The sequence below is a fragment of the Phaethon aethereus genome (genome assembly GCF_964289735.1).
Source record: "Phaethon aethereus genome assembly, chromosome: 32".
In the NCBI taxonomy this organism is placed as follows: domain Eukaryota; kingdom Metazoa; phylum Chordata; class Aves; order Phaethontiformes; family Phaethontidae; genus Phaethon; species Phaethon aethereus.
In genome coordinates this window covers 773,350-787,631 of record NC_138608.1, presented here as the reverse complement: position 1 = coordinate 787,631, position 14,282 = coordinate 773,350, and the positions used below count along the sequence as shown (strand labels likewise).

General features: G+C 62.8%; 2 protein-coding genes across 2 annotated transcripts; one reads left to right on the top strand and one right to left on the bottom strand.

Annotated features, from left to right (window-relative positions):
* Positions 1-297: 297 nt before the first annotated feature.
* Positions 298-11,133, bottom strand: SLC44A2 (solute carrier family 44 member 2 (CTL2 blood group); the record flags this gene model as incomplete). Its single annotated transcript, XM_082012125.1, has 22 exons — positions 298-553; positions 1,022-1,106; positions 1,503-1,591; positions 1,792-1,862; positions 2,093-2,166; positions 2,550-2,653; positions 3,157-3,251; positions 3,324-3,586; positions 3,926-4,010; positions 4,268-4,360; positions 4,501-4,600; positions 4,971-5,102; positions 5,310-5,422; positions 5,813-5,896; positions 6,199-6,322; positions 6,523-6,583; positions 6,702-6,824; positions 6,952-7,036; positions 7,386-7,473; positions 7,700-7,773; positions 7,857-7,905; positions 11,088-11,133. 22 exons carry the CDS (start codon positions 11,131-11,133, stop codon positions 432-434), a joined length of 2,160 nt encoding a protein of 719 aa, XP_081868251.1. The 3' UTR covers positions 298-431.
* Positions 11,134-11,971: 838 nt separating this feature from the next.
* AP1M2 (adaptor related protein complex 1 subunit mu 2) lies at positions 11,972-14,282 on the top strand (the record flags this gene model as incomplete). Its single annotated transcript, XM_082012168.1, has 10 exons — positions 11,972-12,013; positions 12,207-12,363; positions 12,444-12,511; positions 12,613-12,743; positions 12,827-12,974; positions 13,381-13,507; positions 13,602-13,744; positions 13,814-13,885; positions 13,976-14,134; positions 14,247-14,282. Coding segments are annotated over 10 exons (1,083 nt in total), but the record flags the coding sequence as incomplete, so codon positions are not given.

Genomic DNA, 14,282 nt, shown 5'->3' with positions numbered 1-14,282 from the left:
CGCGCGAGCAGAGCGGCTCTCCCGTCCTTTTCACAGCTGGTGGTTAGGAACAAAGATCTCCAACAACACGAAACACAACTATATATCGGCACCCGTCCATGTCCAGCCAGTTCCTGGCCGCTCGCCGGAGCAGAGCGCTCCTCGCCGGGTGCTACCGGATACGTGGGACCCCAGATTAACTCTAGGTGACACTCTAGGTTCGTTCTCTCGATACCAGAATATTGATTATTGGGCGGGAAGGTGGACGTGATACAGCATTGGGCACTGCGGAATCGGCACCCCCTCTACCCTCCAGGCTTTGGAGGACATCCAGGGGAAAGATTTGCACCGTGGCTGCCACATGCGGGCTTAGGAGAACGCTGCTTGGGTCGGGGGGCCGAGAGCGTCCTGCGGCCCCCCCAGGCATGCAGCCTTCCTCCCAGGGCCAGCCCCTAGCCTTGGCTATCGGCGCTTTTGGAAGGCTCTAGGTTCCCCTTCAGCAGGATCTCACTCAGCTCGGGGGACATGTAGTAAGGCCTCTCGGGAGATCCATCGTTCCTCTCCAGATCTTCACCTTTTCGCAACCCCAGGAAGAAAACGGCCGTGATGGGGAAGAGTGAAAAATAGCGGAAGAGCCGGGGAGAGGCAGGGCAGAGATGAAGGATGGAGAACATGTGAAGAGAGACACGAGGGGGAGAGGGGGGTAAAAAGGAAGAAAAAAGAAAAAGGAAAATTGAAGTTAGTTGCAGTTAGGTTCCACCAAGACCAAAGCACCAAAACAGAAAGACCAAGAGAGACTGCAGGAGACCCAGGGAGAGCTGTGGGTGTCTGTTGCTAGCAGGCAGGGGGAAAGCAGATGCTGGTAAGAACGCAGGTAGGAGTTGGTAAAGGAAAAAGTGGGAGAAAACCACAGAGAGGCCACAGGAATTCGGAGCAAACCCCAAATCTGGACAACTCTGGGGAGCAGCCCCAAAGGGAGGGAGGTTTTGCTACCACACACTCCTGCCCAGCGGGTGGTGGACCCTCTGAGGCAGATACTTACAGAAGCAGAGGAAGAGGGTGTCCACACACATGCCGTACACGCTGAAGAACCCATGGGCGATGAGGTAGGAGCCCACGATCACCGTCTGAAAGAGAAATTGTGCGTCACGCTGTGACCTGGCATCTGCAAAGAGCGCAAAGCCCCGGTTCCTCGGCCGGGAGGAGGAAACCTGCTGAATCCCGAATTCCCTGGGGGAAGGAGGAGAAACGAACAGGGCAGGACTGTTTGAACCAGCCTGATTCCGGACAAAAGGCCTCAGCAATGACGGTGGACGGAGGCCAATCTGGGCAGCACGGGAAGGGCGAGACGCCTCTTCGCAGCTGGCCGATACAAAGGGCTCATTTTGACGGGGATGGAGAAAACACCTTCAACAAAGAAGGTCCTTCAGAAGCAGCGGGCGGAAGGGTGCTTTTAAGGCATTTGTGTTAAAGATCTCTTTCCATCGCTTCTACATTCACCAAAAGACAAGAAAGCGGCTCACCAGAATAGGGACCCAGTAGTAATTCAGGGGCGGCGCCGTGTCTTGGACCAGCTTTATCCTCTGGGTGAAGAAAAAGAAGGCAAGGATTCCTGGAAAAGCAAACGGCGGAAATTTCTGTGGGATCCCGGGCAGAAGAAAGGCAGCAAATGGGTGCAGGGAAGATGTAAAACGGGACGGAAAGGAATGGAGGGGTGAAAAGAGGGGTGAGGTTTTGGGAAGGTGTAACCAGCTACAAAAGCCTACAGCTGCCATACGCTCCGAGGAGAAACTTCCAGTCCCTAGCACTTACCGACGCTTCCCACAATGAGGAGTTTACCGAGGAAGAAGAGGAAATCCGTGACTTTATCTAAAACGGCCACCCTGGAAACGAGAGAGAGATGAGCATCCGCATCCGCTCCCCGCCCCAAATTCAGAAGGAAGCGTGGGAGGAGGCGGCCAACGCGCACACGCGTTGCAAGCGTGGCACAAAATGTCGCGAAAGCCTGCAAACAAGGCAGGCAGATCAAGGTTGATCTCTGGCAGCAGGAAGGACTTGGGAATAAGCAAGCCTGCTGTTGAGAGCAGAGCCCTCGCACGCACCGGGACCTCACCTAATGATGTTCCTCATCAGCAGACAGAACGCGTTCCTGGCGGAGGTGCAGAAGTTGGTGCCGTAGACGGCGATCTAGAGCAGGTCCCGGAAAAAAGGGGCAGAGGAGAGAGAAACAGAGCCGCACTGAATTCACTGCTACAAAGAAGGTGCAATTAATCCCATCTTTGAGTAAAACTTGGATAAATCCCACCCCGGAAGTGTTTCTTCATCCACTGACAGGTCAGGTATCACGGACACCCAGAGCTGAATGTCCCCGACCCTGGCGTCTCTGAGAAGGTCCCTCCCAAAGTCAAAGTGACATGGCTGATGAGGTCAAGGCTTTCCAGCGAAACATTTCGTTTTCCCATGACATTGGGAGGCACGGTTCTCAACAGCCTCTCAAAGAAACCTCCAAGAGCACGGTGACTCCCCCACCGTCGTCACGACCCTTTGCGCGTTAACGCCGGGAGTCTTACCATGATGTACGCGTTTCTGTTGAGGAATTTGATGAATTTTTCCAGGCACCAGAAGCAGCACTTCAGGCAGCTCAGGAGGAACTTGGCAAACTTATTATCTGCAGCTGGACGAATGCCATGGGAGAGGGTGAGCAGCCAAACCGAGAGACGCCTTTTCTTACGGAAGCAACTTCAAGGTCCCTAATGAGTCGTCCCGCTGCCCCGTCACAGCCTCCCCCCCACGCCCTGTTTTCAGCCTCCCTGGGAGGCAGATACGGCTGCAGACAGCGGGATGAGCTGTCTCGCGTGCTCTTCCCACGCTTCTGCTCGCTGTTTACATTGCATGATCAATAAGAGTCATACGGCCGGATGCAGACTTCCCTGGCGGCCGTACAGACACCCAGGACCAGCTGACTTAGCCCGGCAGCCGTGGTGCATCCCTCAGCTTCCACCCCGTGAAACGTCTCTTGGAGAAAGAGACGGCTACGGGATCCTACAAGGAAAATCTCAATTCTCTACCAAAATACTGAAATTATTCCCCTGGACATTAGCCATGAACTCTGGCACCAAGGAACGCAGAAGCAGCCAACCTCGTTTGTCTGCTCGTTTGCCATTCCAGCTTCGGTACCTTTTAACCTGTGGTCCAGATACTCCAGAGTGACCCTGATGACTTGGACGACGGCGAGGATCAGAGAGCCAAAGGCGATCGAGCCGGTGTGGTACCTGGGAAAGATCGCTCTGGTTAGAAGGGGACAACCTCAAGAAGCTCGCAAGTCCTCCTCGAGAGGGACGTACCGGAGCGCGCGGCCGAAGGCGGAGAAGAGAGGGAAGGCGGGCATGTCGTCAGGTTTCTTGAAGGCCCAGTAGTACGACGCGAAGGCCCCCGCCAGCGTCACCTGGCCCAGCGCGATCACGAAGTTGGCGAGCCAGAAGAACATGAAGACGTTGAAGAACTGGAGGACGATGAGATACTTGTGGTACGCCGTCTCGCCCCCGTAGAACGCGAAGAGGCACTGGGCATCGGGGCACAGCTTGGTGACGTTGCTTGTGTTGAAGGTCTAGAGAGGACAGCGGACGCTCACGCACTGCGGCGGCCAGAGACGTGCCACAGGGCGGACCGACATCGTCTTTCGCTCAACCCAAAGCAATCTTGACTTTCAGAAGACATTATCCTGCTTAATTTTTCTGTAGCGTTCGCTCAGACCGAGAAGTCAGCTTTGCGCACGCCACAGCTTGAAGAAAAATAACGACGTGACGTAAACGAGTTCCGAAAGGCAGAATTTCACTTGGAAGAGCTTGCAGGCTCAAATAGCCACCAGAATATTTTTCATCTAACAAACAATCTTATCTCTGACAGATCAAGCGTAGCATTCGTATGAGTTTCCCAGTGTCCTCACCTCTGGTTTGCAGGTCTGCCCGGAAAACTGGCACGCAGTCTCGTTAAACACCTTATAGACCGCCTCGTTGGAGGTGGAGAGGAAACTGCAGAACAACGGTTAAGGAGACGTGCTTTTGCAAACCCCAAACCCGAATCCTAACTCCGTTTTGCTCTCACCAGCCTCCTGCAATCGCTTTTCTACATTAGGTTTGATTTTAAGTTAAACTTGGAGACTTAAGCTGGCGGTTTCGCAAACGGATGTGTCACTAATCCTGTAAGATGTTCAGCGGCCTGGAAGACCTTTGGTTTCTGAGCAGCTTCCTTCCCGGGAAGCAGAGCTGCAGGGAAGAGGAAAGGATACACGGCGGTGCTGGCCCAGTAGGCGATGCAGAGACACAGCAGGAAGAAGGTGCACAACGGGAACAGCAGCGACATCATGATGTGACCAACAGCCCTGCCAAGAGGGTTAAAACCCAATTCAAATCCTCGCGGCCATGGGAGGACCTCGGCGGCCGGAGCCTGGCCGTCTCTGAGTCCTCCTGCCGCGATGGGTGACAGGGGCCACCTCTGCCTGGGGACGGGTGACACCCGGACCTGCTGGCCTCCTTGATGAGCGCGATGGCAATGAGGATCCTCTTGCGGAGGAAGATGAGCAGCAGTATGATCACCACCTCCACGATGCACAGGATGATCACTGGAAGGAGAAGGGGAGCCCCGGGTAGCACGAGGGCATGGATGGCGCCCGATGGCCACCATTGCCTTCCCAAGCAAATCCATCATGGCACTGAACGCTCCTCGGGGCATGTCCGGCACCGCGGTTCACGTGGAAAAGCAGCACCCAACCCGTGGCCAGTCATCCAGGCCCTAAGCTCAGTCCCACAGCAGAGGTGACATCAAGCAAAGCCACCCGCCTTAGCCCAGCTCTTTGCAAAGGGCCACGAAGAGACTGGGAAGACCCCAAACCTCCATGCTCTCCCTTTCCCAAGCCCTGTCCCTCAAAGGGACCGGAGCTGGGGCGCATCCGCCGTGTCCCATCCCACATCCAGAGGAGGACGGAGGCTTACTGAATGCCAGCCACGTCTGCCGCAGGTGGAGGTAGACGCGTAGGTCGGTCTGAAATCCCAGGTCCGTCAGGGAGATGTCAGAACCCGCTTCCCCTTTTAGTTTTGCATATTCCATGTAACAGTGGAAGATTCCTGCGGCGAAAAGCAGAGAATTGTCCTATTTGCACCGAAAAGCGGAGACCGAGATGCCCGCAGCCTCGGCTCAACCCCGATGATGCCGATGTTTGGGTAGAAGACACCTGGAAGGACGCTGCGTATGAACATTCTTCGTGCAAAGCCCCCTTCAGATAGGGAAAGGAAAGCAGGGAAAGCGGGGAGAAGCTCCCATCACTCGCTCACCATAGCCCAGCACCAGGATGACCATCACGATCATCACCCAGACCATGATCCCGGCCAGGAATCGGAGCAGGACGATGAAGATGAAGCTGGCCACCATGGCAATCACGAGGCCTCTGCGGGAGGAAGGCAGCAACGCGTCAAAAAGCAGGCAATGCCACCCCCTCCCCACCGCTTTCCTCCGTCGGTCAGCTTGTCCTCTCTCCTTTCCCAAGCTTTAATGACAGGGCAGCCTCAAAAATGGGAATCATTGATGGAGGAGGGGATGGAGCGCGAGCAGGATCTGAGGAAAGTTGCTCTGAAACACCCTCTGCCGTCTCTCATTTTGTTTGAATGGAAATTATGCAAAGGCCGGGGCGAGGGGAAAAAAAAAATAAATAAAACGTTGGTAATTCATGAGGTTTGCCCCATGTTGAGCGCGGTGCCAAGCCCGTGGCCGGCGCGGCACAGCATCGGCCCTCGTGGGCTCCGGTCCGGCCATGACACGTAGCTCGGCCCCTGCTCACATTATTATCCAGTACCAGGAAACCGTGTAATCTTCAAAGATCTTCATGGCCAGTTGTCTGGTTTCCAGGACCACGTTTGCTTTTCTGGAACACAAAAATAAAACACAAATGAAGCGGAAGCCGGGGGGAAGAAGCGGAGGAGCGTCAGCCCCAGCGAGGCTCTGCCCGCGCCCGCTGCCTCAATGGCCCCTTGTCCTTGTGCTGGCAGATAAAACCCAACGTTTCTCTTCCGGATGAAGCGGCAATAACGAAGCAGCTCATTAAGAGGCTCCCCCGGTTGTATCCCCGCCACGTTGCCATTATCACCCGCCCTCGCGCCCGCCCCGGCAAAGACAAAACGACCGACAAACCGCGGCGTCTGCCTGGAGCAAAGGCTGCGGACTCACTTGGCCCCTTCCAGCAGCTCGGTGACGTTCCTCCAGCGCCCGTGGCCATCGTTGTAGGTGGTCTCGTTGCCGACCATGATGACGCCCTTCTTGGCCCGGATGGCCGGGAAGCATCGCCGTGCCACTGGGCAAGAGGGGGGGAAACTCAGCCGCTCTCATCCGACCGCCCCGGGGAGACGAGCCAAAACCCCCTCCCCGTAGTCACGAACCTACACTGAATCCCCAGAAACCCCAAACGGGAGCCTCCGACCCCCCTGAAACTTCCCCCGACAGAAGCGAGCTCGTTAATCGGCTCATCACAACTCATTAGCCCTCCAGACCTACGCGGGGTGCTGGGGATAATCACGGCCGGGCACTCCTTGTCCTTCAGGACCTGGATGGGAGCCTGGATGGGGACAGACGAGCTGGACGTTAACGCTTTGGGCAGGAATTACCGCGCCGGGGAACGCCGGCGTCACCGGGGCCGGCGGATGAATGCCGACGCCGCGCTCCCCGCAACCCACCTTCTGCGGGTTTTTGAACTCGGGGACGCAGAAGTGCCGGTAGTACTCCAGCTCGCCGGGCGTACGGGAGCTGTAGGCGCTCAGGTACGTCAGGTACCGGTCCGGGCATTTGCTGACGCAGATCTGGATGGGACAAGAGTGAAGGTGGGAGCCCCCTCCGTGGGGACGCCGCGAACCGGAGCTTGCCTGAAGAGAAGCAAAGCATCGGGGAGCCGTGCCCGGTGCGGCACGCCGGGGCCGGGCGCCGTACCTGCGTGGTCGGGCACTGAAACTCCAGCAGCACCAGCGGGCTGGCACACTTCACGATGTCAAAGTAAAAGAGGAAAGGTTTCTTCCTGCAAAGCAAACCAGGTGAAAAAAAAAAAAAAAAAAAAAGAAAAGCCCAATTTGGGTAACGGCCCACCCTGGGAGAGGCGATGGGAAGCACCCGCACCCCTGCGCCCGCTTGCGAAGGGGGACGCGCGGCGTGGAGGGTCCCAAAAAACCCCCAAATCCCCCCCAAAGCCCATTTGCTGCAAGCTGCTACGATGCTTTTCTGCACCTCCCGGAAGCGGGCAGGAGGAGAGCAGGCAGCGCGGGCAGGGCGAGCTGCCCATCCCGGAGCCGCGGGGTGCGGCACCCCAAGGTCACGGTCCCTCCGGCGACGCCGGGGTGCCGGTGAGCGATGGCCGCGAGCCGGGACACGTACTCGTTGGGGTTCCCTGCTGCCCGCAGAACTGCCCGCGACTGTCGGTCGGGTAGATCACCTTCCGGGGGTCTCCGTGGGTCCAGGCTGAGCGGAGGCAGAACAACGCGGCTGTGGTTACCCCCCGCAGACCCCACTCCCCGATTTCCCCCCACCCGCCGAGACCCTCCCGTCCGCATCCAGATGAGCCGGAGGACGCGATGCCCTTCGGCACGGGGTTTTGCCGGCGCAAACCCCGAGCCGGTCACACGCCGAGCTTTCCCTATTGCCAAAAACTTGCCAAAACCGGCGCAGCTCCCCCCCCGGTACCTACCCACGACGCCCACCACCACGTAGCCCACGATGGCGATGACCAGCAGGACGCAGCAGACAACGTCCGTGCAGCCCCTGCCAGCGGGAGAGGAGCGTTGGGGACGCGAGATGGAACACGGCACCGCCGAAACCGGCGCCTCCCGAGGGGCTTCTCTTACCTATCATAGATGGGACCTTTGAAAGTCGGGTCGTATTTCTGCGGCGTCCCTGCAGAGACGAGGAAGGAACGGAAAAACAAATTGGGAGGTGGCTGGGATGGGAGGAAGGGGCTCCTCATCCTCCTCTCCCCACCACATGCAGAAAGAGAAGCGAGAGGGAGCGTAACGCTTCACGCAAAAGCCTCGGGATAAGCAGAATCAGGAGGAAAATTATCTCCAGATGCCATTTCCCTCCGTCCCTGTCTCTGCCTTTCCAGGCGTGGAAACAATTATTCCCTTGGAAAACGGTTTTCCACGCGGTTCCCTCCAAAACCGTTCCCTGCGCCCACCCAAGGTGCCCGAAACCCCTCGGAAGCAGCCCAGAGCCGCGGAGGCAGAGTGAGGCCGGGAGCAGCGATGCCGGGGGGCTCCGGGGGGTCGGGGGGAGGGAAGAGCCGAGGGACCCCGCCTCAGTCCCACGGCGGTGCTGGGCCCCTGCCCGCCGGGTACGGCACGATCCTTCTTCCCCTCTCTATTTTTAGGGTGGGAATTCAGCCAGCGAAGGCAGCGGAGCCATGGGAGCAGCCCCATGGCAGGGACGTGGCTGTTTTGGGGGGCTTGGAGCAGCCCACGGCAGGGCATGGCTGCTTTGGGGGCTCAGAGCAGCCCCATGGCAGGGACGTGGCTGTTTTGGGGTGCCTTTGGGGGCTTGGAGCAGCCCACGGCAGGGACATGGGTGCTTTGGGGCTCAGAGCAGCCCACGGCAGGGCACGGCTGATTTGGGGTGCTTTGGGGTCTCAGAGCAGCCCCTCGGCAGGGACACGGCTGTTTTGGGGGTCTCAGAGCAGCCCTCGGCAGGGACACGGCTGTTTTGGGGGGCTCAGAGCAGCCCCACGGCAGGGACACGGCTGTTTTGGGGTGCCTTTGGGGGCTCGGAGCAGCCCCACGGCAGGGCACGGCTGTTTTGGGGGGCTCAGAGCAGCCCACAGCAGGACACGGCTGTTTTGGGGCACATTTTGGGGGGCCTAGAGCTATTTTTGGGGGGGCTGCGCGAGCCTGCTCCCACACGGAGCAGCCAAGCCTCCACCCCAGCCCTTACTAAGAACCTGCACCCCAAAACCCGCGCACGGCGGGGGTCATTGCCGCAGGGGGGGACGCAGGAACAACCGAACCCTGGGGACCCCCCAGAAAAGCCCTGGAGCCAGCGACAAGACAGCCGGCTCCAGCAGCGAGCGCGGTGCCGAACCGCCACCGCCACGGCGGGAACCTGGTTGTCCCAGTCATTAAGCATTAACCGCCGGCGCCAGCGACGCTGTCGCGCTGGTTATGCCGGTACGCGGCGAGGGCGGCCCCCCGGCACCGGCAAACCCCTGGCACAGCGTCCCCCACGACTGGGGGAAGAGCAACGCGGCAAAAACGCGGCGGCAAAAACGCGGCTACTTTTGGTTTTGCTTTGTTTTGCCTTTTTTTTTTCCCTTTTCCCTCCTGTTTTGGGGTTGTTTATTTCCTCCTTTATCTGCTCGAGTTTAACTTCCTCCGTGCCAAGTCGTGCCGAGCGGCCGCCCGCGGCGTCCCCGACCCACGGCTGGGCTGCCAAGCCCCACGGACCATCGCGCCCCCGGCGGCACCGCGCCCCGGCAGCCCCCACAGGACCCCCGAACCGGCAGTGGCGAGCGGGTGCCAAAGCCTTACCGTGTTTGCCGTAGTAGTTCTCTCCCTGACCCCCCATGCCGGCAAGCGCTCGGCCCCCGGCCCTCAGCAGACGCGCGGTGGCCTCTACACCGTGGCCCTCGCCGTACGTGCCGCCGCCCTGGGCGTGCCGTTGCCCGCCTCCGGTTAAACACACCAAAAAACCACTCTCCGGTGTGCAAACACGGCTTTAAAGGCACAGCCGCTTCGCCGCGACCCTCCGCGTCTGGCTGCTTTTCTGGCCTTGCAAAACGCCGGCGCCGGCTTCCTGCAAAGCACCGTGGGGTCCGGCAGCCACCGAGGTGGGACGGTGGTCACCGGCACCGGCGGTCTGGGCCTGGCAAACCCAGCAACAACGTTGAGGGTGGGAGCAAGGCACGGGCACGCGGCACGAGCCGCCGGTTTCAAGTGGCAAAGGGCACGAGGTGCCTTTTCCCACCGGCCGGCGACGCCAGTGCCGGTACCCCCATTGCTGGTGACGCCAGCGCTGGTAACCCCCATTCCCGGCGACGCCAGTGCCGATGCCCCCATTCCCGGCGACGCCGAGCTTCCCTTCCCCACCCCAGGGTTATATTTAGGCAATAAATAAATAACCGGCCAGACATGCCAGCTCGCGGTCAGGAATAGCACGCTGCCGCCCGGCACGGCGGCGGCTTGGAGGGTCGAGGCCGGGCAGCACCGCGGCCTGGCCGCCGGCGCTCATAGGCTGCCGGTGATGTCAGGGCAGCCGGGATTTACACGCGCCGAAGCGGCTCGGGAACAAAAGCCGAGGCTGGGAGGGCTGTCACCGGCGGCCCCCCCGCCCCGACCCCACATTTTGGGGGGATTCGGTGGCCGGCCAGGCTGCGGTCCCACCGGGGAGGGGACACGGTGCCAGCTGCAGAGTCCCCCTCCTCTGCAACCGCCTCGCCAGGGCCGGGGCAGCCCCCCGGGCTTGGGGACACCCTGCACCCCACGGTGGGGACCATCCCCTCACCAGTGGCCCCGGGAGGGCTCCGGCACCGGCACCTGCCGGCACCAGCCGAAGCCGAGGGATGCTCCGAGCCCCCCGGCCCCGCCCCAGCTGGCCCCCATGCACAGACCCCCTGCACCAGCGCAGCCCCCACCCCTGTGGGCAGGGGGATGCTGGGACCCCCCCAGCAGGGAACGGCCTCTGCTTTGGGTGGGGGGTCCCAGGGGCTGGGACCTAAAACCGGGGCTCCCCAAACATGGGGGTCCCCAAGCTCCGTGGTCCCAAAACCCTAGGGGTCCCCAAACATGTGGTCCCCAAAACCCTGGGGTCCCACGCCCGGTGGTCGCAAAACTGGGGAGTCCCAAAGCTTGGGGGGTCCCAAAACCTGGCAGTTCCTGAGCCCGGGGGTCCCCAAAACGGAAGCTCCCCCAGCCCGGGGGTCCCCAAACCCCTGGGGGTGCCCAAAATCTGCGAGCCCCCAGACTCGGGGGTCCCCCAAACCCCTGGGAGTGCCCAAGCGCCCCTGGCACCACCAAGCCCCCGGGAGACCCCCGGAGGGCCCGGGCCCGGGGGTGGGGAGCCCCGGGGGGGGCGGTGCGCGGCCCCGGTACCGTAAGCGCCGTCCGGGTCCTTCCTGCCCGCGGCTCGGTCCTCCATGGCGGGGCGGAGGCTCCGGGCCGCGCCGGGGGCTCCTCCCGCCGCCGGTTCCCCCCCCCCGCACCGGGGGCTGCGCCTGCGGCCGCGGGCGGGGCGGAGGCTCCGGGAGCCGCTCACCGCCCCCCCGCCCCGGGACCCCGCCCCGCCCGCGGCACCGAGGGGGGGCCGCGGCGCCGGGGGGACCCCCAGGGTGGGGGATCCAGGGGTCGGGGCGTGCGGGGACACCCCCCCCAGGGTGGGGTGGGGTGCCGGGGTTCTGCAGGGCCCCTCCAGGGTGCTGCAGGGACGCCCCCCAGGGTGGGGCGGGTGGTCCGGGGTGCTGTGGGGGCCACCCCAGGGTGGGGGATTGGGGGTCGGGGTGATGCAGGGATCCCCCAGAGTGGGGTGGGGGGTCCGGGGTCTGCAGGAACCCCCCAGGGTGATGCATGGGGTCCAGGGTGGGATGAGGGGTCTGGGGGTCTGTAGGCCCCCCTAGGATGGGATGAGAGATGATGCACCAAGGGTGTAGGGACACCCCCCCCCCCCAGGGTGGGGGTCCCAGTCGTCTGGGAGCTGCCCAGCCCCCACCAAGCCGGTCTGAGGGTCCCCTGGGTGGGGGGTCCCAACGCACGTCCCCCACGAGACCACCCAGCTGGGCTGGAGTGGCCGTGCCCGCCGTGGGGTGGCCATGCCTGGATGTACCACCCCCCCCCCCCAGGGCCCACGGGTGGGGGCCGGCCCCCCGTGGGTGGCCGTGGGGCTGGGGCCGTCCCCTTTAAGGCCCCACGGGCCCGTGGGCGCAGCCGCTCACCTGGCGCAGGTGACGGTGACGGTGACGCGGTGGCTGCCGGGCCCCGCCATGGCCGCCTCCGCCCTCTTCATCCTGGACCTCAAGGGGAAGGTGAGACCCCCCCCCACCCCAAAGACCCCCGGTGGGGGGACACCCCGCTCTTCCCCCTGGCCTTGAAGGTCAGCCAAGGTCAACGGCGGAGCGTGGCGGTGACCCCCGTGACCCCGGGAAACGGGGCGGGCGATTGGGGCGGGGGTGAGCAGTAGGGGGGGGGGTCTCTGACCCCCACCCCGCTGCCCCCCAGCCACTGATCAGCCGCAACTACAAGGGGGACGTGGGGCTGGGGGAGATCGAGCACTTCATGGGGCTGCTGCTGCGGCGGGAGGAGGAGGGGGCCCTGGCCCCCCTGCTGACCCACGGCAGGGTCCACTTCCTCTGGATCAAGCACGCCAACCTCTACCGTATCCTTCCACGGCCCCCCCGCGGCGCCGAGGCTGGGGGGACCCCCCGCTGCTCCCCTTTTTCCTTACCCCCCCCCCAGTGGTGGCCACCACCAAGAAGAACGGCAACGCTTCCTTGGTCTACTCCTTCCTCTACAAGGTGGTGGAGGTGAGGTCGGGGGGCTTCGGGGGGTCTGGGGGGGGGTCTCCCCATCCGGGGGGAGCTCCTGGCCCGGGCGGGGGGTGAGGGAGGTGCTGCCCCCCGCCCAGGTCTTCTGCGAGTACTTCAAGGAGCTGGAGGAGGAGAGCATCCGCGACAACTTCGTCATCGTCTACGAGCTCCTGGACGAGCTGATGGACTTCGGCTTCCCGCAGACCACGGACAGCAAGATCCTGCAGGAGTGAGCGGGGCCGGGGGGCCGGGGGGCGGCGGGACCCCCCCCGCCCCCTCACCCCGCTCCGCGTGTGTGTGTCCCCCCCCCAGGTACATCACGCAGGAGGGCCACAAGCTGGAGACGGGCAAGTCCCGCGTCCCCACCACGGTCACCAACGCCGTGTCCTGGCGCTCCGAGGGCATCAAGTACAAGAAGAATGAGGTCTTCATTGACGTCATCGAGTCGGTGAACCTGCTGGTGAGGCGGGGGCGGCCCGGCGAGCTGGGGGGGGGAACGGCGATGGGGATGCTGGTGGGACTGGTGCTGGGACGACGGTGAGGATGGGGACGGTGCCAGTGATGACGATGGTAACGGTATGGCGACACTGATGGGGACAGGAGTAACGGTAGGGCCGGTGATGAGGAGGATGATGGGGATGGGGATGGGGCCGGTGATGATGATGATGATGGTAACGGTGATGGCGACACTGATGGGGACAGGGATAACGGTGGGCTGGTGATGAGGAGGATGATGGGGATGGGGGCGTTGACGGGAATGGTGATGGGGCCGGTGATGGCAACACTGGTGGGGACAGGGAGAGCGATGGGGCTGGCGACGAGGATGGGGACGGTGCGGGTGATGAAGCTGGTGCCGCTGCCCGCAGGTGAGTGCCAACGGCAGCGTGCTGCTGAGCGAGGTGGTGGGCACCATCAAGCTGAAGGTCTTCCTCTCGGGGATGCCCGAGCTGCGCCTGGGCTTGAACGACCGCGTCCTCTTCGAGCTGACCGGACGTGAGCGCCGCCGGGGGGGCTCGGGCACAGCCCCGGGGCGGGGGGTGACACGTCTCTGTCCCCTCGCCCCCTCCCCGACGCCCTCCCTCCCCAGGGGGCAAGAACAAGTCGGTGGAGCTGGAGGACGTGAAGTTCCACCAGTGCGTCCGGCTGTCCCGCTTCGACAACGACCGCACCATCTCCTTCATCCCGCCCGACGGGGACTTCGAGCTCATGTCCTACCGCCTCAACACCCAGGTGGGTGCCGGGCCCCCGGGGGGGCGCGGGGGGGGACACGTGGGGCTGACCCCTTGCTCCCCTCGCCAGGTGAAGCCGCTCATCTGGATTGAGTCGGTCATCGAGAAGTTCTCCCACAGCCGGGTGGAGATCATGGTCAAGGTGAGACGCCGGGGAGGTCACCGCTGCCACGGGGGACCCCCGGCCAGCCCCGAGGCCCCCCCACCCCACTCGTGTCACCCCATCCCCAAGGCCAAGGGCCAGTTCAAGAAGCAGTCGGTGGCCAACGGGGTGGAGATCGCGGTGCCGGTGCCCAGCGACGCCGACTCCCCCAAGTTCAAGACCAGCGTGGGCTCCGCCAGGTACCTCCCAGAGAAGAACCTCGTCATCTGGACCATCAAGTCCTTCCCGGTGAGGCTGCCACATCCCCGACGCCGGGGTCCCGTCCCCACCCCATGCCGGGTTCTCCGCGCGCCGCGCCGGGCGGCAGGTCGCCGTCGCCAGCCGCGCCGGTGCCACGCAGGGCGGGAAGGAGCACCTGATGCGCGCCCACTTCGGG